The sequence below is a fragment of the Bufo bufo genome, chromosome 2 (assembly GCF_905171765.1).
Source record: "Bufo bufo chromosome 2, aBufBuf1.1, whole genome shotgun sequence".
NCBI classification, from domain to species: Eukaryota; Metazoa; Chordata; class Amphibia; order Anura; family Bufonidae; genus Bufo; species Bufo bufo.
Genome location: NC_053390.1, coordinates 616,668,864 through 616,694,668, shown reverse-complemented (window position 1 = coordinate 616,694,668; position 25,805 = coordinate 616,668,864). Strand labels below are relative to the sequence as shown.

The 25,805-nt window shown below is 48.8% G+C and overlaps 1 protein-coding gene across 1 annotated transcript in view; it reads right to left on the bottom strand.

Annotated features, from left to right (window-relative positions):
* The window catches only part of LARP1B (La ribonucleoprotein 1B), a 109,621-nt gene that overhangs the window by 70,159 nt on the left and 13,657 nt on the right, over positions 1-25,805 (bottom strand). The window contains exons 8-9 of the mRNA XM_040418437.1: positions 18,568-18,712; positions 16,504-16,678 (exon numbers count right to left, since the gene is read on the bottom strand). Coding sequence (XP_040274371.1) covers positions 16,504-16,678; positions 18,568-18,712 — 320 coding nt within the window. The remainder of the gene's footprint in view (positions 1-16,503; positions 16,679-18,567; positions 18,713-25,805) is intronic.

The following is a 25,805-nucleotide window of genomic DNA, read 5'->3' as shown; positions in this document are numbered from 1 at the left end:
CGCTGCCTCTTAACGGTCGAGCGTCTTCTGTGGGGGGCACCGGGAGGTGGAGCGGTGCTAACCACAGGCACCGCAGGCGGTGGATCAGTGGCCGCCATGCGTTCCATAAAGGCCATGGCCGCGCGCGAGACTTGGGCCAAGTCCACGGCCGCCCTAGCTATGGCAGAGGCCCAGGAGGGCTCCGAAGGGGTGGAGGAGGGACTGGGCTGGTTTGGTTGAAGGGGAGGGGGAGGAGGAGGATCCCATCCCGAGGCAAGGCAAGAGTCACAGGAGCCTGTAACCTACAGTGGCAAGCAGCAGACCTTACAGGATCCCAGTGGGACCTGAGGTGTCGCTTTAGATTTTTTGGGGGCGCCAGGTTTAGGCATGATGGCGGCAATCCTGGAGTCAGGGTCTCCTACCGTTTTGCAGAACACTGCCTGTCCTACCGTGACCTGTGAGGAGCTGGAGTAGCAGTCAAGCGGAAGCGCCAGAGCTCACGCGATAGGCTCCGCCCCCCCCAGACGAGTCAAAGATCGCGGGGGAAAAAATCGCGGGCACGCAGGAAATAAGAAAAAAAGGCAGACCCCGACTCCGAAAATGTCGCCCACCGCCAGGATGCATGGGACAAGAAGGAATCCCTCCTCTCTCTCAACCAGCCGGCCCTCCCAGATCCACAGGTAAGCCCTAAAGAACCGTATCACAGTGTGAGCACGGGGGGAGGGGGAGTTTGCAGGAGAGCCGTTGTACTTAACTGAGTCCTGCAGTCTTCACCCTCTGTTCCGGACCAGCAGGGGGTCACCTCTTCAGTCATCTGGCACAAGGAGTGGCAGTGCACTGGATAGAGGGCAGAACTAGGTGACCCCGGATCTGGTAGGCCACCGGAGCTGCAGGTCGAGCCCGGTTCCACTTATCTTCTGGGGGAAAAGGGAGGTAGACGGGGACGGTCATTCGACCCCGGCGCTCGCTCCACTGAGAGACCAGGGACGCACCATACGACCCTGCGTCCTCTGTTTAGAAAAAAACAAACAAGAGAAGACAAAACTACAGGGACAACCCTGCAGGAGCAGGAGTGTCACCTCCTTATCCGACACCAAGCTAAAACTGAGGTCCTCCTGTTGGAGCATGGGGGTATAGCCAGCGGAGGAGCGTTTTTTTATTATTTGCATAGTGTCTCCTCCTAGTAATGGCCTAAGCTATATGGTCTGTGTCCCCCAATGGAATGGGCGAGAAATTTTAAGTTATGGTTCTTTGAATGTGGGGAGGAAAAAACGAAAATGGACTTCATCCTGAAGGGGTTAAAAGTGTTTTCTAAAATTTAAATAACGATGACCTATTGATAGGTCATCAGTATTTGATCGGTAAGGGTCCGACACCCAGGACCCCCACAGATCAGCTATTTGAGAAAACACTGACGCTTATTTAAGTCTTGGAAAACACCTTTAAGCCTGCTTAGCTCCCGGTATTAGAGAAGGAAAACACCATGCCTTGCTAGCCGCAGACAAAATAGATACTGAGACTAGCATGCTGCAAGTAACCACGCCATTTAATGGCCCAAAGCGTTAGTCTGTTGACTGCAGACTGCTTACAGATATCAGAAACTAGGTAACACAAATGGACAAGACATAGCACCATTACCTAACCCACAGAAGGGGGGAAATGGCTGACAGGTGCATGAAGTAGAGGTGTTGTCACGCCAAATATGGCTTCTGGAATCAGCACAAAACACCACCTATAATAACAGAAGTGTGTCTGCCTGAAGCACTTAACAGACAGCAGCTACTGGTAGTCCCATTATCCCATTTATGTAAAAGAAAAGGTCATTGACAACAAGCAATAGCACCATTACGCCTCTAATGAAAGGGGTAATACAATTTGACTGGTACATGTAAGGACTGTAGACCTGCCAGATACAGTATCTAGTGACAGTACATGAATTCTGCCTAATGAGGAAGGAAAAGCAACTGTCTGGTACATGCCACAGCTGGGTATGTTTGTCAGATAAAACAAAATAGCAATAGCGCAATTACCCCGCCAACTGAAGGAAAAAACGCACCTGCCTGGTAAGCAACAGAATTCCGTTTGATTGTCAGATACTGCCTCCGGAGACGGTGCAAATACTCCACCTACTGAAGTGAGTAATGCAGCTGCCTGGTGCATGATAGAATTGCATAGGATGCAGATACACCATCTAGTGACTGCGCAATTACTCCACTAACTGAAAGAAGCGGCTGATCCTTAAAGGGACACTGACAGGCCCAATAAGCATAATTATCTATATATATATATATATATATATATATATATATATATATATATATATATATATATATATATAAATGCACAGGTCTTCTAATGTGCATTAAAAACATAAGTATAACCCCTGTCCACCTTATGAATACTGCAAACTTATGTTTTATAACCTGAAGAAATCGCTTTTCTTTCTGCACAAGGGGCGGCGTTTCAGATTCACTTCTGCCCAGCCAGCCGCCCTACAACTGCCGTTTTGAAGCGCCACCCAGCTCATCAATATTCACTTCGCTGGGTGGCTTCTGCTGTCCCCGACCTTCCGAGATCCGGCGCATGCCCAATCGAAAGCTATGGGTGCCGGGCGCATGCGCAGAAGCTGAAAGTGAGTCCGATGTTTTTAATGCACATTAGAAGACCTGTGCATTCATATATATATAGATAATTATGCTTATTGGGCCTGTCAGTGTCCCTTTAAACAGAATCTGGTGATAGAGCAATTATTTCACATGTAACAGGAGTAATGAAGCTGCCTGATGTACAGTTGTGTTCAAAATAATAGCAGTCAGACATCACTAACCTGATCACTGACATGCATGCTGCCGATTCTCTGTAATTGAATCACTAATTGAAAGGGGCATGTTCAAAATAATAGCAGTGTAGAGTTCAATTAGTGAGGTCATTCATTCTTTGAAAAACAGGTAGCAATTATTGCCCTTAGGAAGGAAGGCAGCAAATGTTGTACATGCTGGTTACAGTGCATTTCTCTTTGAAATTCTGAGGAAAATGGGTCATTCCAGACATTGTCCAGAAGAACAGCGTACCTTGATTATAGGTTGATTGGAGAGGGGAAAACATATAAAGTGCAGAAAATGTTAGGCTGCTCAGCTAAAATGATTGCAAATGCTTTAAAATGGCAACCAAAACATAAAAGACGTGGAAGAAAGCGAAAAACTACCATTCCAATGGATAGAAGAATAGCCAAAATGGCAAGGACTCATCTCCAGGAAGATCAAAGAAGGTCTAAAGTTACCTGTGAGTACTGTTACAATTAGAAGACTCCTATGTGAAGCCAAGCTATCTGCAAGAAGCCCCCGCAAAGTCCCACTGTTGAAAAAAAACACGTGTTGAAGAGGTTACAATTTGCCAAAGAGCACATTGACTGGCCTAAAGAGACATTTTGTGGACTGATGAAAGTAAGAGTTTGTCAGACGATCCCCAAACACTGAATTCAAGCCACAGTACACTGTGAAGACAGTGAAGCATGGTGGCGCAAGCATCATGATATGGGGATGTTTCTCATACTAAGGTGTTGGACCTATTTATCGCATACCAGGGATCATGGATCCGTTTTAATACATCAGAATACTTGGAGGTCATGCTGCCTTATGATGAAGAGGAAATGCCCTTGAAATGGGTGTTCCAACAAGACAACGACCCCAAACACACCAGTAAATGTGCAACATCTTGGTTCCAGACCAACAAGATTGAAGTGGTTATGGAGTGACCAGCCCAATCCCCGGATCTTAATCGAATAGAAAAACTTGTGGGGTGACATCAAAAATGCAGTTTCTGAGGCAAAACCAAGAAATAGAGAAGAACTGTGGAATGTAGTCCAATCATCCTGGGCTGGATACCTGTTCACAGGGGCCAGAAGTTGGTTGACTCCATGGAACACAGATGGACAGCAATTCTCAGAAACAGTGGTTATACAACTAAATATTAGTTAAGTGATTCAAAGGAAAGAAAAATCTTCAAACATTGTTCAGTTTATATAGTGAATGTTTGAGTTTGTAAAGAAGAATGCAAACACTGCTATTTTTTTGAACAGTCTAATATTCACTTTTCTTCAATTTTTTTGAGGAACACAAATTTGATATATTTTTCTTCATGTTTTGATTTGGAATAGAATGTGTAGTGTTCCCAATGCATTGGTGTGTATTGAAATAGAAACTATTAGAAGGATTTTGAGTGTTATTCACTTTTCTAAACACACTGCTATTATTTTGAACACAACTGTACATCAGAAATGGGCTATCAGATATTGCAGCAGGCACTCAATCTCTTAAAGGGAGAGATGAAGCTGTCTGGTATATAAGAACTGCTTAGGTTTGCCAAGTAAAGCAGCAAGCAAAAATGCAATTACTGTGCCTGATGAGGAGGTAATTTGGCTGTCTAGTGCACGAATGAACGATGTAGGATGCGACTTTTGTGCACAACACGACAGAGCAGGTTCGTCATCTTGAAAATCTAGCGACAGTACAATTACTTCACCTAAAGAAGAGAGTAATGCGGTTGCCTAGTTAAGTACATGTCAGAACTGCACAAACTGTCAGATACAGTAAAAAGCAGTACTGCAATTACTCTGCCTACTGAAGGCTGTCCGATGAAAGTCAGAGCATATACCCAGATACAGCATCTAGTGATAGGACGATTACTCCACCAACCGAAAGGGGTAATGCAGTCATCTGGTGCACCTAAAAACTTATGTAGGCTCATCAGATGCAGCGTCTAGTGACGGCATAACTACCCCACTATAGAAGAGGGTAATGCTGATGCCTGGTGCACAGCAGTACTGAATAGGCTGGTCAGATATGGTACCTAGTGATCGCACAATTACTCCCACCATTGAGGAGGCAATGCAGATGTCTGGTGGACTGTGTGAGCTTGTAGATAAAGCATCTAAGGACAGCACAATCACCTAAGGGTTAATGCAGGTCCATTGTGCAAGTCAGAACTGAGCAGGCTCGACAGAAGCAATATCTAACGATAAGGCTACTTTCACACTAGTGTTTATGATGGATTTGGCAGGGTTCAGCAAAAACACTTCCGTTACTGATAATACAACCATCTGCATCCGTTATGAACGGATCCGGTTGTATTATCTTTAACATTGCCAAGACGGATCCGTCAGGAACTCCACTTAACCTCTTAAGGACACATGACGTACCGGTACGTCATGATGTCCTGGTACTTAAGGACACATGACGTACCGGTACGTCATGTGTTGTTCCGATCACTGCCGCCCGGCCGGCAGTGATCGGAACCCGGTGCCTGCTCAAATCATTGAGCAGGCACCTAGGCTAAATGCGCGGGGGGGGTCCCGTGACCCCCCCATGTCGGCGATCGCGGCAAACCGCAGGTCAATTCAGACCTGCGGTTTGCTGCGATTTCTGCAGTTTCTGGTCCCCGCGGTCAGGGACTTGCTGTGCCTAAAAAAAGTTTTATTCACCCCCCCCTGCACCCCCGAATGATTTTTATGGTGGCGGGAGGTGCAGGGGGAGGGTTGCGGGCGGTGTGGGAGGCGGGATCGCGATCCCCCGCCCGCCTCCCCTTGAAAATTCATTGGTGTTCAGTGGGGATACCAGGGTGCCAGCACATTGCTGGCACCCTGGTATAAACGGCTGACATTTGCGATGCGATGTCAGCCGTTTAACCCTTTCCATACAGCGGTCCGTACGGACCGCTGTATGTAAAAGGTTAACAGCGCAGGGAGCTCCCTCCCTCTCCCATCGGGGGGCTGCTGTGCCTTTGCAGCCCCCCGATGGAGAGGGAGAGAGCCCCCAGACAGCCCCCCGAGAGATCCCCTCCTTACCCTTCCCCGTCTGCAAAGTTCTGAGCAGACGGGGAAGGTTCCCATGGCAACAGGACGCCTCTCAGGCGTCCTGCTGTCCATGGTGCTGAACAGATCTGTGCTGAAAGGCATAGATCTGTTCAGTGTAAGTAAAATACAGTGCAGTACAATATATATTGTTCTGTACTGTATTATACAGACATCAGACCCACTGGATCTTCAAGAACCAAGTGGGTCTGGGTCAAAAAAAAGTGAATAAAAGTGAAAAAAAAAAGTAAAAATCAAAAAAACACATTTATCACTGATAAAAAATGAAAAAAATAAAATTCCCTACACATGTTTGGTATCGCCGCGTCCGTAACGACCTGATCTATAAAACGGTCATGTTACTTTACCCGAACGGTGAACACCATAAAAATAAAAAATAAAAAACTATGATGAAATTGAAATTTTGCCCACCTTACTTCCCAAAAAAGGTAATAAAAGTGATCAAAAAAGTCGCATGTACGCCAAAATTGTAACAATCAAACCGTCATCTCATCCCGCAAAAATCATACCCTACCCAAGATAATCGCCCAAAAACTGAAAATACTATGGCTCTTAGACTATGGAGACACTAAAACATCATTTTTTTTGTTTCAAAAATGAAATCATTGTGTAAAACTTACATAAATAAAAAAAAAGTATACATATTAGGTATCGCCGCGTCCGTATCGCCCGGCTCTATAAAAATATCACATGATCTAACCCCTCAGATGACCACCGTAAAAAAATAAAAATGGTGTAAAAAAAGCCATTTTTTGTCATCTTACGTCACAAAAAGTGTAATAGCAAGCAATCAAAAAGTCATATGCACCCCAAAATAGATGCCAATCAAACCGTCATCTCATCCCGCAAAAAATGAGACCCTACTTAAGATAATCGCCCAAAAACTGAAAAAACTATGGCTCTTAGACTATGGAGACACTAAAACATTTTTTTGGTTTTAAAAATGAAATCATTGTGTAAAACTTACATAAATAAAAAAAATTGTATACATATTAGGTATCGCCGCGTCCGTGACAACCTGCTCTATAAAATTACCACATGATCTAACCTGTCAGATGAATGTTGTAAATAACAAAAAAAAAACGGTGCCAAAAAAGCTATTTCTTGTTACCTTGCCGCACAAAAAGTGTAATATAGAGCAACCAAAAATCATATGTACCCTAAACTAGTACCAACAAAACTGCCACCCTATCCCGTAGTTTCTAAAATGGGGTCACTTTTTTGGAGTTTCTACTCTAGGGGTGCATCAGGGGGGCTTCAAATGGGACATGGTGTAAAAAAAAACAGTCCAGCAAAACCTGCCTTCCAAAAACCGTATGGCATTCCTTTCCTTCTGCGCCCTGCCGTGTGCCCGTACAGCAGTTTACGACCACATATGGGGTGTTTCTGTAAACTACAGAATCAGGGCCATAAATATTGAGTTTGGTTTGGCTGTTAACCCTTGCTTTGTAACTGTAAAAAAAATATTAAAATGGAAAATCTGCCAAAAAAGTGAAATTTTGAAATTGTATCTCTATTTTCCATTAAATCTTGTGCAACACCTAAAGGGTTAACAAAGTTTGTAAAATCAGTTTTGAATACCTTGAGGGGTGTAGTTTCTTAGATGGGGTCACTTTTTTGGAGTTTCTACTCTAGGGGTGCATCAGGGGGGCTTCAAATGGGACATGGTGCCAAAAAAACAGTCCAGCAAAATCAGCCCTCCAAAAACCAAACGGCGCACCTTTCACTCTACGCCCCGCTGTGTGCCCGTACAGTAGTTTACGGCCACATATTGGGTGTTTCTGTAAACAGCAGAGTCAGGGCAATAAAGATACAGTCTTGTTTGGCTGTTAACCCTTGCTTTGTTAGTGGAAAAAATGGGTTAAAATGGAAAATTAGGCAAAAAAATGAAATTCTCAAATTTCATCGCCATTTGCCAATAACTCTTGAGCAACACCTAAAGGGTTAACGACGTATGTAAAATCAGTTTTGAATACCTTGAGGGGTGTAGTTTCTTAGATGGGGTCACTTTTAGGGAGTTTCTCCTCTAGGGGTGCATCAGGGGGCTTCAAATGGGACATGGTGTAAATAAACCAGTCCATAAAAATCTGGCTTCCAAAAACCATACGGCACACCTTTCCCTCTACGCCCCGCTGTGTGGCCGTACAGTAGTTTACGGCCACATATTGGGTGTTTCTGTAAACGGCAGAGTCAGGGCAATAAAGATACAGTCTTGTTTGGCTGTTAACCCTTGGTTTGTTAGTGGAAAAAATGGGTTAAAAACGAGATTTTTGTATAACTTACCAGTAAAATCTCTTTCTCGCTCTTTCCTTGGGGGACACAGAAGACCTTGGGTATAGCTCATCTCCCTAGGAGGCGTGACACTAAGTGAAGACTGTTAAGCCCCTCCTCCACAGCTATACCCTCAGCCTGGAGAGAGAGACTGCCAGTTGCGTGTCCAAGCAGTGAGAAAAGGCAAAGTCCAACAAGGAACCAACAAGCCAACTACCCAACGGGTAACACAAACTCGGAAACCGTGTAGAGAAAAACAACGAATGGGTGGGTGCTGTGTCCCCCAAGGAAAGAGCGAGAAAGAGATTTTACTGGTAAGTTATACAAAAATCTCGTTTTCTCGCCCAGTTTCCTTGGGGGACACAGAAGACCTTGGGACGTTCAAAAGCAGTCCAAAAGGGGAGGGACCACAGCTCCAAGGCGAAGCACCCGAAGGCATCAAGGAACCGCCGCCTGCAGACCCAGGCGGACCAAGGCAGCATACGCCGAAGCCAGAGTATGCACCCTGTAGAACTCTGTAAAGCGTGCAAGGAAGACCTGTGGCCGCCTTGCTCAAATGCATGGCCGAAGCCCAATGCCTCCGGCCCAGGAGGCACCGACCGCTCTGGTGAAATGAACGGTGACAGCAAAGGCAGAATCCTGCCCACGGTGCGGTAACCTCAGCAATAGCCAATCTGATAAAGCGGAGGAAAACCACCCTGGAGTCCGTCAACTCTAAGCGCGGACCTCCAGGAAACCCAAGAGACCGAACGTCGACAAGAGTCGGAGATCTCCAAGTAAAAACTGCAAGGCCCAAACAACGTCCAAATCGGTGAAGTGTTGAAGCGAAAGGCAAACACCACCTTCAGAAGGAAGGAACGGGATGTAGAACAGCCCTGTCCTGGGAAAAGACAGAAGGCTCAGAACAAAAAGGGGCCATTCAGGCACCCGTCAGAGACACGACTGATACGGAAACACAACCGTACAGGACAGGCGGGGTAGAGAGAACTTCTGTAACGGCTCCAAAGGACAAGATTGGAGCGCCGAGAACTCAGTATGTAGTTCCCAGGGCGGTACCGAAGGACAGTACAGAGGAACCAAAGAGCCATTTCGAGTAAGAAGGTCTTGACAGGCCCAGAGGGCCGGGGAACGCTGGAAGAGGAAGAACAGCGCTGACACTTGATACCTCAAGTAAAGGAATCCCAGTCCCAGGTCCAGGCCGGACTGGAAAAAAGACAGAACCATGGGGAGAGAAAAAGTCAGAGTGGGGAATGCACAGCTTCCCACAGAACCCCAGATAAAAAAATCATAAGTCTTACGACAGATCCTGGCCGAAATACAGCCAGGAGCGGACAGTAGCGAACCCGCTGGAGTCGCCTGGCAAGCGGGCTAAAAACCAAATGTGATCAGGCGCAGACCAGTAACACGGGCAGAAGTCGACAAAACTGGTCCCGTCGGCCCCCGAGCAACGTTGTCCCGTATCCACCCAAGTGGGGGAGCAGAAGGACAGACGGAAAGGAACCAAAGGGTCCGCCCAGCATCCGCCAGATGCCAGGACAAGACAGGCTAAAGTTCATGCTGATGTAGCCATGTTCTACAGTCCCGGTGTAGGAGATCAAAGGACAATCTGGACCGAAAGGTAGTCCTCCCCAAGTTACCGAGAAGGTAAGTCTACAGCAGGACCATTGTCTTAGAATGGACCACGCAATCTGCACTCAGCGGGAAGACAGAACGCGGTAGACTCGGTAAATAGGCACAGCTAATACAGTCAGTGTGAACAAGGGAGACAGTACGAGGCCAAAAGGAACACCGGAACCATCCACATGAACAACCATGCTCTCCCCAGAGGGGAGGACAGTGAAGGAACAACCTCTGAAGTCTGGCGGGACAGAAGCCACATCGGAGTGATCTGTACCGAGCGGGAGCCAAACAGAGCCGGCGAGATAAGGTAGTCGAGACAGAGGCCGGCGTAACACCCTCCAACCGAACGGAGGAGTGGCAACAGGGAAGCCATAGGACAGCTCAAAAGCAGAACCCTGCTACACTGTGAGATGCCCGGTTCACCGCCTCGCAAAAGGCGAATACCCTGAAGAACCCAAGGCGGAGGTCCTCCGGACCTGGGTAATCGAGCACCCAAGAGAATTTGGGTGACCTTCCCGAGAAAGCGGCCCGCACCTGGTAGCAGATCAGACTGAAGCGTAGAGGCGCCAAGAGGAAGGACTCATACCACACTACATCCGAAGAGGAGGAAATTGCAGCAGGCAAGGGAACCGCAGTCCTGCCAGAGCCAACGAAGAATCCGAGGGGCGCTCCAGACAACCGCACTCTCGACCATGTGACCACTAGCGCAGGGAAGCAATACCGCGGAAGGACGAATGGGCACGCATCTAGGACCCATGAACACTCCCTGGGATGAAGGGCCAACTAAATGAATGAGTACCACACAGCTCCGTGCAGCAGAGAGCAAGTAGAGCCCGTCCGGGTCAGGTGGACAGAATGAACTCCTTAGAGACGAGTGCAAGGTTTGCGGCAAGCATCGTTTCCCAAGAAAACAAAAGTATGCCGCAGGAAGTAGATGAGGCATACGTACGAGCAGCCCGTAAGCAGTGAGAAGGCCAACCCACCTACAGGAGGAGAAGGCATACACGGCCCAAACAACGCACAAGAACATCCGCTCACTGCAAAAAGGTTAATTCAGCGAAAAAGGGGGCTCGCCACAGAGTGCCACAGCATGTACGGAATTGCAAAGTGCAACCTGAAAGGGAGTTATGCACAAGCCTAGTATAGCATGCGATGGAACGCAAGCAGTCCGCCCCGAAAGGGGGGAATTGTATCAGGCAAACTGCAGTCGGCAAGAGTGCAAAGGCCGGTCCCAAAGGGGAGTGATGCTTAAAGCCGTACCTACTTCAGAGAAGCAGGACATACCCTATAATCCAGCAGGAACGCAGGAGGTCCACCTAGTGAAAGGGGAACATGCACAGGGTTATCCTAGCATTCAGTGAGTGTGCAATAATACACCCAACACTGAACTCAGCGAGAGTGCAACTACTCTGCCAATGAAGGGGGATATGTACAAGTCCAGCACAGCCATCAAGGACAGCTGTGAATCTCATGAGCGTGCCAAATTCTGCCCATGGAATGAGGGGTGGCCACTCCCAAGGCCAGCACCGTATCCAATGGGAGTGCAAGCGTTCCACCCATGTTAGAGGGCAATGCTCATGGCCAGCAAGGTATCCGGTGAGAGTGTAGCATGCCGCCCAGAAAAAAAGGGGGGTAATGCACATGGCCAGCATCTCATCCAGGGAGAGTGCGAGCACCCCGCCATGTATGGGAGTCATACACATGGCCAGCATCGTACTGGTGAGAGACAAACACAGTCAGTGAGAATGTGTGTATGTCACCTGAGGAAGGAAGGAAGGCATGCCCATGGCAGGCAGCGAATCCAGCGAGAGTGCGTACACAGCCCACGGAAGAGGGGTCATGCATATGGCCGACAGCGGATCCAGCGAGAGTGCAAGCACCCCGCCATGTATGGGGTACATGCACATGGCCAGCAACGTACCTGCGAGAAAACAACCACAGACGGAGGGATGTATGTATGTATGCTGCCTATGGCCGGCAGCGAAACCAGTGAGAGTGCAGCATAGCAACATAGTACATAAGTACATCATAGCACATCAGAGAGAGTGCAGCGTTCCGCCTATGGAAGGGGGTCGTGCACATAGCCAGTACCGTATCCGGTGAGAGTGCAGTATTCCGCCTAAAAAGGGGGGTCATGCACATGATCGGCAACAGATCCAGTGAGAGTGTAGCGTTCCGCCTAAGAAGGGGGTCACGCACATGGCCGAGAGCGAATCCAGTGAGAGCGCTGCGTTCCGCCCATGGAAGGGGGTCACGCACATGGCCGGCAGTGAAACCAGTGAGAGTGCAGCGTTCCGCCTAGAGAAGGGGGTCACGCACATGGCCGACAGCGAATCCAGTGAGAACGCTGCGTTCCGCCCATGGAAGGGGGTCACGCACATGGCCGGCAGTGAATCCAGTGAGAGTGCAGCGTTCCGCCTAGAGAAGGGGGTCACGCACATGGCCGGCAGCAAATCCATAGAGAGTGCAGCATTCCGCCTATGGAAGGGGGTCATGCACATGGCCAGCACCGTATCCGGTGAAGGTGCAGTATTCCGCCTAAAAGGGGGTCATGCACATGGCCAGCCGGCAGCCAGGGAGAGTGCAGTATCCCGCCTAGGAGGGGGGGGGATGCACATGGCAGGCACCATAACTGGAGAGATGATGAATGCTGCCTACGGAAGGGCCGCATGCACTTGGCCAGCGCCATATCCTGGAAGAGGGCAGGAAAACCACCTAAAAGGGGAAATGCCCTAGCACCGACGCAGGTTGGGAGCGCAACACTATGCCACCTGTGGAAAGAGGGCATGCAGACATGCAGCACTACTGATGAGGCTGCAGCGTCCTGCGCAGTCCAATAGAAATCTGTTATTATTATTTCTCTTTTTTTTTTTTTTTTTTTTTATTAAAAACACAGCTTCTCTGAGGCTAAAGGAGGGCCACCTATAGGGGCACAGATAGTCAGGAAAAGTGGGGCCAGCCATACAGGCCCATTGGGAGCCGGCCTGTACCCAAAGGGTTAACATGGATCCGGCCTGGAGGGCGGCACTGCGATCCCCTGGGGGCGGAGGAACCTCCCGGCGGGAAGAATTCGCGCCTGGAGAAGTTCCCGCCCCCTCCACCAGAGGCCAGAATTTTGCGGCCTAGTAGGCCGTGAAGCCGGGGTCTAAATTTGCGGCGCCCGGTAAGTACCGCCGGGACCTGAGGGGAGTGACGCATCAAAACCGGCCACGGGTGCCCACCCCGCGGGCCGGTCGGAATTGCGGCCCAGCAGGCCGCGAAGCCTGGGCCAAAATTTGCGGAGCCCCACCGACCGGCACCAACGGTCGGCCGGGGCCTGCTGCATAGAAGTCAAGCCCAAAGCCGGCCGCGGGAGCCCACCCCGCCGGCCGGAAGAGTCAGGGGCTCGAATGGCGGCTTGCCGGCCGCGGGAGCCCACCCCGCCGGCCGGAAGAGTCAGGGGCTCGAATGGCGGCTTGCCGGCCGCGGGAGCCCACCCCGCGGCCGGAAGAGTCAGGGACCCGGAATGGCGGCCTAGCAGGCCGCGAAGCCTGGGCTAAGATTTTTGCGGCGCCCGGCCGCACCAGGATACCAATGTCGGCCGGAGGTGAGGCCTTACTCTACAGCCGTCAGGAGCCTCAGGCTTTGAGCAACACTCCGGTAGGAGATGGGGGGGGGGGGGGACCCAGAGAAATAAACTATGTCGCCGCTTCTGTAGCTGGCTGTGGGGACAGCCACTGGCTGCATGTCTATGGGGGCCAGGCAGGGAGCAGAAGGAGATTGCCGCTCTGCGGCACCCCAGGGGCCAGCATAGATCCAGCAGGGGACTAGAGGCCCAGTATGGGGGTCCGGCACGCAGGAGACCAGGGTGGGGGGGTGTGGGACGTAGGGCTGGAGAAGCCTCTCTCTTACCACAGCCGTCTTCACCCTCGGTCCATTCCAGCAGGGTCGCCCCTTCAGCTACTGGCACCGTAGTGGCAGGACGCTGGGAGAGGGACTTGGCGTGCGGGCGACCCTTGCGCTGGCGGGATGTAGGGGAGCTGGGCTGCCCTGATCCACCTTGCCTTCTGTGGGGGAGGCAGCAGTGCGGGTGACCGGCACTGGCGCAGCTCAACCCCGGGAGAACAGAGAGGTCTAGTGCGACTCTGTTATCCCTGATGATCTGGAACAAAAAGAAAAAAGTAAAAATCTAAAATTGAAACAAGGAGAAACCAGCCCTGCAGAGCAGGGAGTGTCTTGCCTCCTTGGACACTAAGCAAAAAACTGGCAGTCTCTCTCTCCAGGCTGAGGGTATAGCTGTGGAGGAGGGGCTTAACAGTCTTCACTTAGTGTCACGCCTCCTAGGGAGATGAGCTATACCCAAGGTCTTCTGTGTCCCCCAAGGAAACTGGGCGAGAAATGAAAAATTTGACAAAAAAATGAAATTCTCAAATTTCCTCCCCATTTGCCAATAACTCTTGTGCAACACCTAAAGGGTTAACAACATATGCAAAATCAGTTTTGAATACCTTGAGGGGTGTAGTTTCTTAGATGGGGTCATTTTTGGGTGGTTTCTATAATGTAAGCCTCGCAAAGTGACTTGAGACCTGAACTCTGTCCCTAAAAATTGAGTTTTTGTAAATTTCTGAAAAATTTCAAAATTTGCTTCTAAACTTCTAAGCCTTATAACATCCCCAAAAAATAAAATATCATTCCCAAAACAATTCAAACATGAAGTAGACATATGGGGAATGTAAAGTCATCACAATTTTTGGGGGTATTACTATGTATTACAGAAGTAGAGAAACTGAAACTTTGAAATTTGCTAATTTTTCCAAATTTTTGTTAAATTAGGTATTTTTTGGTGCAAAAAAAATTATTTTTTTTTACTCCATTTTACCAGTGTCATGAAGTACAATATGTGACGAAAAAACAATCTCAGAACGGCCTGGATAAGTCAAAGCGTTTTAAAGTTATCAGCACTTAAAGGGACTCTGGTCAGATTTTCAAAAAATGGCCTGGTCCTAAGGTGTAAAAAGGCTGTGTCCTTAAGGGGTTAAAGTCAATGGGGCACAGATCAGTTTTCTATTATGTCAGATTGTGTCAGAGTTAAACAAATCCGTCCCCATTAATTTGAATTGTGGGTCAAGACTGATCCATCTTGCTTTGCATTCCAGGACGGAAAGCAAACTGCAGCATGCTGCGGTTTGCTCTACGATATGAAAATGCAACCAAATGGAATGGAATGCATTTTGGAGAATTCCGTTCTGTTTAATTACGTTTTGTCCCCTTTGACAATGAATGGGGACAAAACAAGCATTTTTGCCGGTATTGTGATCCGTCATAGGGTATATGAATTATATCTGATCTGAATGTGACATCACTGACTGTCACCTTTATTATTTTTGGGGTATCCATTTTAATAATAAAATATTATTACGTTTTAATGGGTTGTTTAGATTAGAATTTTTGACCCAACTATACGAGACTATATATTGCGAAAACTGAATTTTTGGACTAGTGTGAAAGTTGATTTGGCATGGTTGCTTTAACCTAAAGAAAGGGAGGCATGTACCTGGTGCACCGAGAAATTACGTAGGCTTGCCTGATGAATAGGGTGCACGCAATACTGTGAATTATATTTTTCATAGCTTCAGGAAACATGTTACAAAGCTGTGGCTGTTCCCTTGTGGGGCCTGTAGGAGAAGTGGCCAAGTAGGCTTCAAGCTGAAGAATAAAGAAAATGGGGTCCAGAAGGGGAGGATGACCAAGCCCACCACAAGTCTGGAGCTCCAGTACCAAACAGTGCAGAGGTGCCACAACGCAAGAGCAGCAGCCTCAATTAGTTGGAGAAGCCGGGTTCCCACAACCAGGGTTCAGAAATGGACCTAGCAGGAGATGGAGAGCCAGGAGGTCAGAGAAGTCAAATCCCACCATCACCACCACCAGGTAACCCATGCCCAGAGGGGAAACAGAAGAGAGGGCTGCTGAACATGCAACCTGCTAGGCCAATAAAGCTGCAGCCTCAATTAATGCCCAAGGTCTGGGTGGAAGTTGGTGCAAGAAAGTCTGGAATTCTGATGCCAAGACTGACAAGGGAAAAAGCTGAGGGGCTATGAATGAGGTGTGATGTGAAAGATGACAATGGAGGGGTCTGTTAGACCCGTATTACTTGAGCAGGCCAGGGCAGAAGAGGGAGCTAGTGAAGAGTTGGAGAGGGGGATTGGAAATGTATACTTACCTCTCCAAAGTCTTCTGCCCCAAATCCAGCCAGGTCACCCCTTGGTGAGGAAAGCTATGCAGAAATAAAGGGAACTTAAGGATGGGTGATGCATTCGCTGGCTGGTTGGTTACGGAAGATTCTGGAGGTACAGAATAAGCAGTAGGTTTGGTAACCTACTGGTCTTCCTCCTCGTTAACGGTAATAAAAAATAAAAAAGATAAAAATGGTAGCAGAACTGCAAGAAGGCATGTCTGCTCCTGCAGACACTTACCTAAAAACGGATTAGCTCAGTGTCTGCAGGAGAAGCTACCAATTTTTCAATTTATGTCGCCTGCTAGTGGCAGCAGCTATGACCATGTTTTTCTGTGTTCCTCAATAACACAAGCAAGAAATTTGGTGCCTGGCTGCACTGTTAAAATGGATATTTTGCATAGCTGCACTGCGCCCTGTTCAGTTGTAGTGGCACTAGAAAGGCACTGCTCTTCCTGCAGTCCCAGAGATCAGGACTCACCCAAAGAGTGAGGGCCTCTGTTCTACAATGCTCATTTCTTCACAAATTAATACATCTAAATAAAATGCATACCTGTGCGATACACCTGCAGCTTTCCAGGTATAAATTCGGGACAATTGATGAACCTAGAAAAGTCTGTGTGCTTAAGTTCTTGAGCTGGAGCAGCAGGAATTGGCCATTTTTCTGGATCCACTTTTTTCCTTATTTTCTGGTCTACTATTTCCACTTCTGTGCTGTTTTTTAAAGCCTGAAACAAATGGAGATGATGTTTCCTCAGTAATCTGCCATTAAACTGTGACCAGAAGATATTGGTATTCACGTCTACATTTTAGGAAACATTACATTTTGTCTGAAAACCAGAGTGAAGTTTAGTGCATCATCTATTTCCATTCAAGTGTTTTTAAAGGGGTTTTCCAGTACTTAGAAACAACATAGTGAAAGGAGCCTTCCATCCACTATATAATTTCTGGAGATGCCAGCTTCCAAAACATCTGATCAGTGGTGGTTCTGGGTGTCTGACCCACGCCGGCTCCTGAGGATAGGCCATCAATATCAAAGTCCCTGAAAACGCCTTTAAATGGAATGTGCCGTCAATTTTTTTTTCTGCCAGTTAAAACCAGATAGTGATACATTTCGTTTTCTGTTTTTAATTTTTTCATTGTAGATTTTTTACATTTTCTGATTACACGTTCCTTTTAAGAACGCTATCCTGCCATCACAAGCTTGCAGCTGTCTCCCCTCTTCTTCCATAGAAGGCGTGCAAATCCATCCATCATAAACTGTGATGAAAATAAGGTACGTTTACGTGTCAGATTCCATATGTACCCATGTAAAAATCTGCATGCCATGCATGTGAATGGGGTTTCCACAAACTCGTTCACAGGCATCAGAACATTTCAAATATAGAAATATATAGAACTACTCACCTTGAACGCCTGATGCTTCCAATCATCCACACTGCAAGCATACATACAGGGCTGGTCACCTGAAGTAACCATTCAATAAAAAATACAGGAATCCAGCAATCCAGCACTTGTAAAGTGTCAAAGTTCGTTTATTTAATCCATGGAAAATAAGGTTAAAAACATATTTCCACTTACACGTTTCGAGCGTGTTAGACACATGTGCTGGATACCTGGATTTTTCATCACTGGTGAAAAAAATATATATTTGATAGGGAAACAAATAGAATGTCATTTATGCTATTAGGCTAACCTGCTGCAGATCTGATCCACAGGACCCCCTTTCCAGCTTTGGGGACTCAGAAAACTTCAGATGGGAGAAAGGGATCCAGTGAGTCAGAATGGAGAAGTGGGAGAATATAGTTTTTTTCAATCATGTACAGAAGGCTAGGGGTGAAATTTACAAAAAGACCCCAAAGCTGGAAAACTTTCAGACAAGTATGTCCTGTACAGAAAACACTCTGTGCGGAGAGTGATTTCCCATTATGGATGCTGCTCCTTTCACAGGATCGCACAGCATTTTAATGATTTATAATGCTGTGCGTCTCTGTCCGACTTTGCATCTACTGATTTGGACTGAAATCATGCAAAAGATCCCAGGTCGGTCAGGGACACACAGCATTATAAAGCTGTGTGGTCATATGAAAGGAGCAGTGTCCATAACAGGAAGTCATGCTCCCACACAGATCATATTTTCCACACTAGACACGCTTGTCTGAAATTGCCCTGAGGCAACCAGATGAGATGCAATCTACAGGTGAACCTGGCTACAGGTGTTCAATTCCCCTGCAGCACCAACGCAGAAGAACTAAGAAGAACTAAGGCATTACATGTTGCTCAATAAAATGAATGGGCTGTCTGTGTAATGCATGGACAGACAGGGTCCTCTATGGTGCTGCAGTTTTCCCTAGCAAATTGACAGATTCTGAGTTGGGGGAATCTCCCTCTTATCTCAAAGTCCGAACGTCACACTTGAGAATGCTTTAGGAAAACCAGTCAACCCCTTTAAGGCTCATAACTTATACAGAGAAAGATGATCAAACTGCTCTAACAGTGAGCAAGAAACACACGAGAGGAACCCAATGAAACTACACTGTATAAAAGGCACATTGCAGAAATTTGCCACACGTTAAACAAAAGGCTTATGTGTTCACTAGTGTCAAGTATTAAATACCTCACAAATAAGGCTGAGATCTGTACTCAAGGACTGTACTCGATGGAAACCTGCAATCAAAGAAAGCGGCAAAAATCCCTGTGAATCCATCTTTCTTCTGAGAAAGAAGTCTCTTTCCAGGTTCTCCAAACTGAAGTAGTACTCACTAGAAGAAATATTGACATATAAATGATGGGCGAAATATCCGGTTATGTTACTTTAACCAATGTTTACAGTCGTGGCCAAAGTTTTCAGACTGACACAAATCTTGTTTTTTTCAAGTTTGCTGCTTCAGTTTTTAATGGTAGAAATTTGCATTAACTCTACATTGTTATGACGTGTGATCAGATGAATTGCAATTAATTGCAAACGCAGTCCTTGCCATGAAAATTAACATCTGTGTTGGTCCTATGTTCATATGTGTCCGCATTACTGAGAAAAAAAAGAAAATGATGTTTTAATTAGGGGTGCACCGAAATGAAAATTCTGGACCCGAAACCAAAACCGAAAATTCAGGATGCCCTTGACCGAAAACCGAAACCGAAACAGAAACTGCCTTTTTGCCCAAATACTTTTAAAATACTTTTTTTTTAATGATTTTATTAATAATTCTTTTTCATGAATGAAATTCATCTGTGGGTGGCGCTGTTATGGAGAGGGGGATCTGTGGGTGGCGCTGTTATGGAGAGGGGGATCTGTGGGTGGCGCTGTTATGGAGAGGGGGATCTGTGGGTGGCGCTGTTATGGAGAGGGGGATCTGTGGGTGGCGCTGTTATGGAGAGGGGGATCTGTGGGTGGCGCTGTTATGGAGAGGGGGATCTGTGGGTGGCGCTGTTATGGAGAGGGGGATCTGTGGGTGGCGCTGTTATGGAGAGGGGGATCTGTGGGTGGCACTGTTATGGAGAGGGGGATCTGTGGGTGGCGCTGTTATGGAGAGGGGGATCTGTGGGTGGCGCTGTTATGGAGAGGGGGATCTGTGCACTGTTATGGAAAGGGGATATGTGCACTGTTATGGGCATAACAGTGCACAGATCCCTTTCCCCATAACAGTGCACAGATCCCCCCTCCCCATAGCAGTGCCATAGACCGATCCCCCTACCCATAACAGCCCCGGCCCTGCTGCTCACAGCATCACTCACTGCATCTTTATTTTACCTTACAATCGTGACGCTCCAGTAACAACTCTGCAGGCAGAGCGGAGGGCGGCGTAACGTCACTTACTCACGTGACGCACCTGCTCCGCCCACTTTATGAATGAAGGAGGCGGAGCAGGCGCGTCACGTGAGTAAGTGACGTTACGCCGGCCTCCGCTCTGCCTGCAGAGTTGTTAGTTACTGGAGCCTCACGATTGTAAGGTAAAATAAAGATGCAGTGACAAAGTAAACCGCCCGCCCGGCGCCCGCCCGCAGATGGTGGGTGACAAATCCCACACCCCATATTTTCGGCCGATATGTAACAATATCGGCCGAAGTGGATTAGGTGCATTTTCGGCTGATATTTTCGGCTGCCGGAATTTCGGTGCACCCCTAGTTTTAATATATGCAAATTAATCTCTAGAAGCAATGGGGGTGTTGCCATTACATCTAGAGGCTCCGCTCTCTCTACAACTGCAGCGGCCTCTCCACTTTGACAGGGCCAGGTAGGGAAATTATCATGGTTGTATATGCTTTTTACAGAAAATAAAGTTTGAATTTTAGCATCTAGTGAGTGGAGATGGAGCGGCAGTTGCAGAGAGAGCAGAGCCTCTAGGTGTAAAGGCAACATCTCAGTTGCTACTAAAGGCTCATTTGCATATGGTAAAAACGAGATTTTTGTAAAACTTACCAGTAAAATCTCTTTCTCGCTCTTCATTGGGGGACACAGAAATCGTGGGTATAGCTATGTCCTCTAGGAGGCGTTGACACTAGATAAAGCTGTTAGCTCCTCCCCTGGCAGCTATACCCCCTCCAGCCTGTAGAGAGCTTCAGTTTGTGATAAGCAGTAGGAGAAACAAGTAAACCAACGAAAAAAACGTGTAACAGCAACAATGCCAAGAACCCAACTCTGTTCTAACCAGCAACAGCCACAACTGTGGCCGAACAACAATACTGGGTGGGTGCTGTGTCCCCCAATGAAGAGCGAGAAAGATTTTACTGGTAAGTTATACAAAAATCTCGTTTTCTCGCCCATATTCATTGGGGGACACAGAAACCGTGGGACGTCCAAGAGCAGTCCACAGGGAGGGAAAACCACAGAGCCATGGAGCAAGCGCTCCTGCAGGCCACGAAGAACTGTCGCCTGCAAGACTACACGGCGACCGTCGATGCATAAGTATGCACCCGGTAATTTCTTGTGAACATATGTAAGGAGGACCGGGAGCCACCTTACACAACTGTGCAGCCGAAGCGCGATTCCTCCGAGCCCAAGATGCGCCTACCGCTCTGGCGGAGTATTCGTGACACCTAAGGTCGGAACCCTGCCTCGGGCGCGGAATGCTTCAGCAAATTTAGACCGAATTTGGCATGAGATTGCCACCTTGGAAGCCGCCAATCCCCTTCGAGGACCCTCCGGAATGACAAAAAGGGGATCCGTACGGCGGAAGGGACCGGAGGCTGCTAAACAGATCTACAGAGCTCTGACAACGTCCAATGGTATAACCCCAGTTCCTTAGGGTGAATGAGATGGGCACAGTGAGGGAAGGACAATTTCCTCGTCAATATGGAAGTCAGAGACCCTATTCGGAAGTACAGAAGGGACAGGCCAGCGAACCACCTTGACCCTATGTAGAACCAGGAAGAATTCTCTGCGGAGAGTGCCGCCAACTCAGACACCCGTCTGATGGAAGTGATAGCGACCAGAAAAAACTACCTTCCAGGACAGGAATCAGGGGAAAAAAACTCCCACAAGGGCTCCAGGGAACCTGAGAGCGCTGGAAAGGATAGAAGGCGACGACGCCTGACTCTGCAAGAACTAAGGGTCAGACCAAGGTCCAACCCTGATTGTAGGACAGGACCGTGAGGGAGAAAAACTAAGTGGCAGAACATTTCTGCTTCCACAGAAACCCAGGAAGAACCTCCAGGTCCTGAATAGATCCTTGATGATGCAGGCCTGCGGATGACATCCGCCGAAAAAAAAACCTTTGCATAAAAAACCTTCGCATCTTAATAGTCACGCCGGCAACGAAGAGACCTAAAATACTATGGAAGATCGGACTCTGGCAAGAAAGGACATTTCTGAGTGGCAGAGACCAGAACGTCCCCAGGAAGAAGACTAGGTCAGCGTACCACGTGCGACGGCCAATCCCCAGGGCAACTAGGATAGTCTGAATACCCTCCATCCTGATCTTCCGTAGAACTCTGGGTAGGAAGGGGGAAAAGGCAAGGAGGGAGAACCCTTACCAAGGGAATCAGGGCATCCACTCCGCAAGCTGCAGGATCTCTGCTCAGGAGAGAAAGGTGGGAAGCTTCCGAGACAGTCTCGAAGCCATCAAGTCCACACGTCCGAGTTCGAACACCTTCCGCAGTGCAGGAATACAGAAGGGAGAGGTCGGCAGCCGTTTGTTCGAGGGGTAAGAAGGAATAGACGGATGTTCCGTACCAGGAATGGAACGTCTATCAACAATGCAAGACGTGACAGCAACCCGCTCCGTCTGGTGTGGGGAGTCTCGCAGTCTACCCCCGGAATGGGCGGTGGGAAGTATGGTCACTAGAGGGCTGACGTGACCTAGACATTAGTGATGTCTCAAGAGAGGTAATATAAATATATACAGGTAATGCACCCAGCACCAATGGGAAGGATTCACCTGCAAAAGGAGAGATGTGGAGCGCACCACATCCCACCAGCCGGGTCCAAAACTCTGGAATAGAAGGTCACTAAAGAATATCCCGTGCAAATGCAGATGTAGCCAGGGATTGAGTGGCTGTGCCAAAAACTCAGCCAGAGGAGGAAGTCAAGTAAAAGGGAGCCACAACTGTATTGCTAGCCCATATTCCAACGGAGGAGGGGGCCACACAGCAGAAGCCACCAATTCAGATCTAGAAGAATCCGCCACCTGACGAAGGAGCTGTGCAGTAAGAAAACATAGTATGTAGTGGTAATGCAAATACCACTCTCCCTGAAGTAGCCAGCGCCTGCCTCGTCGGCGCAAAACTAAAGGGAAGCTGTGAGGTCCTCCGTAGAAGCCATGGCACCATACTGCCCCAGTTAAGAAGCGCTAGCTTTAACACTTTACCAGGAAGAGCTCTGAACAGGAGCAACAGCAAGCTAGCGTCAGGGTAGAACCCCCAGCTGAGGGGGACTACAGAGTCAGTGAACACTCGAAACGTACTCCCCAGAATATGCGCAATGGCATATGCACTACGTATTGATGCCCGAAGAGGCCCATGGAGAAGGGTGGTCTCCAGGACACAAGTGTTGCTAGGCAACCCCTCTGAGAGACAGAGGAGGTCATACCATGCTCCAAACCAGCACCGAAAGATAAGGATACCAAGTAAAAACAGCAACCATATCCACTGGCGGCACCCATAGACCGCAAATGCAGAGGATCGGCATCCGCGGGTATCGACTGTTGCCCCCCCCCCCCAAAGAAGCTAAGGCAGCTAGAGCCGTAGCGTAGATAAACTGTATGAATCTAAGCTCTAGCACTAGACCCAGCGTAACTACTTGGTTCACCTACCGCAGGTGGCAGAACATAAGGAAAGTACTGTATCCATAGTAGTGCAATTACTCCACCTATGGAAGGGGTGATGCCTACAACAAGTGCTGCCAGCGGACTTGGTCATGCTTACGGCAGGAACAGAATGCCACGGTAGAGATTACGCCGTTTATGGAAGGGCAATGCATATGGCGAATCCAGTACCCTGTGAGGGTGCAATTACCCCACCAAGGAAGGGGTAATGCCTACAGTAAACACTGTAACCGGTGATAATGCCAGAACACCACCTATGGAACAGGCCGATGCATACGGTACATACTGTACCCAGTGGAATGCAATACCGTTCCCTAAGAAGGGGGAAACGCCCACTGGCGTCACTGAACAGCGCTCTAGTATTTAGTTCACCTATAATGCCTACGTTAAGTATTGTATGCAGCAGTGGTGCAATACTCCGCCTGAAGGATGGGGTAATGCAGACAACAAGGACTGCTGGCTACCAGGGACGCAATCTTAAGGTTCCAACGGATTCAAGAGAGCCCGAATCACAATATTCCCCCCCCGCCCGGACCGAACCTCTCCAGGAATGGAGTAGTGTGTCTGAGCTGAGATCGTAGGGAGGAAGGGGGGGTGCGAAGGTGGCCGAGGAGAATGTTCTGCTCTGGCCCTCTTACGCGCATTTCTTCCGTGTAGAAGCTTGCCCGTGGTGGTTGTAGGCCACGCAGGTGGGAATACATCAACCAAACTACCCAGAAGGTGGAGTGGGAACAAGAGGTCCGTCCACTGGAGTCTTATCAACCAAATGACTCCCGGGGGATGGATGGGAACATCCGGAGGTTCTCCACTGGATCGCGCAAGTGGAGGATTAGCAACCAAACGACCCCGGAGGGTGGAATGGGAACTTGACGAGGTCCTGCGTTGGATGGCGCAGGTGGATTTGATCAACCAGACGACCCCGGAGGGTGGCATGGGAAAACTCCAGCTGTCCTCCCTGGATCTGCGCAGGTGGAGGATTATCAACCAACGATCCTGGAGGGCGGATTGGGAACTATGAGAGGTCCTCCTTTGTCCTTATAGGACACAGGCCCAGCTTGGTATACCGTCCCCTTCACAGGGGGGAAGGGGGGCCTGCGGTGACGAGGTAGAGGAATGCAATACAGTCCCTGTAGGGAGGGCCCTTATGACCGCGCATCTATCTCGTTCTAGAATGCCCAAACGACAAGTGGGCAGAGAGGTAGGAAGGGGTTAACTGTTAATTCACAGGCACCTTGTACTGAAGGCAGAATCCTCAGAATATCTGGAGCTGGCTGGCCAGAAGGGGTTAGCTGCCCTGAGAAAGGGGGGCGGGAATAATTTGCGCCTGTTATTAACCCCCTAGTGCCCTGACACCTGCGATCCTACATTGGGGGGAGCCTCCCCACTCCCTTCCCAGTTTGTCCGCCGGCGCATGCCCCCGGATCGCAGCGGAGGTGGTCGGATCCGCATGTTGCCCCACGGCCGACAGGAGCAGTCGGTCAGCCGGGGCGCAGAGGGACCGGAGCAGTGCAATGCTCCCGCAACTCCTCTAACGTGGGCCAAGCAGGGAAAATTTGCGGGCCGGAGCACCGTTGCGGTGCACGGCCGATCGTGCGGCAGTTAACCCCCTCCGGAGCGGCGCGCTCTCACTGCAGCGAGTCCGCTCCCGGAAGGGGTGGATCATGGCGGTAGGTGTCAGGGAGCGGGAGCCTCCTCCGCTGCCCTCTGTGCACGTCTGACCGAGCTCTCCCAGATACATAGCGGTGCGCTCGGTCACTTGCATAAAGCGCCATTAACCCCCTATGTGCGGCCCAGCATGAATGTAGAGGGAGGATGAGGGAATCAGGCCAGAGTGCCAGCAGGACTAAACTGCCTGAGGATGTGAACCCATGAAAACTACATAAGCGAGTGTCTTACCACTCGAACACTGGCGGCACCCCAGTTGTCCGCCTGGAATTGGTGATCTTCCAGCCATAGGCTGTTCCTGATAACCAACAAGGGAGGGAGGGGGAGACTAGGTATACTTACCTAGTCCAGACTACTCACCTCATCTTCATCCTCTTCCCTTTACCTGCCGCCATTTTCACTCTTCCTCTGGTCCAGCAGGGTCACCCCTTTAGCTACTGGCACCGTAGTGACAGGACGCTGGAATTGAGGGACTTGGATGGGTGACCCCTTGGCTGGCGGGATGCAGGGGAGCGAGGCTGCCCTGGTCCACCTTGTCTTCTGTGGGGGAGGCAGCAGTGCGGGTGACCGGCACTGGCGCAACTCGACCCCGGGAGAACAGGGAGGCGAGGCGTCCACTGTTTTCCCATCTGAAAAAAGAAAAAATAAATAAAACTAAAATAAAAGATCTTCAGAAGATTCCCTGCAGAGCAGGGAGGTCTTGCCTCCTATTGACACTAGAAAAAACTGAAGCTCTCACTCCAGGCTGGAGGGGGTATAGCTGCTAGGGGAGGAGATAACAGCTTTTACTAGTGTCAACGCCTCCTAGGGGACATCGCTATACCCACGGTTTCTGTGTCCCGCAATGAATATGGGCGAGAAATTTTATTTCCCTTAGCAACACTGGCATATATGAACATGGGACCAGCACAGATGACTTCAGCTGTCA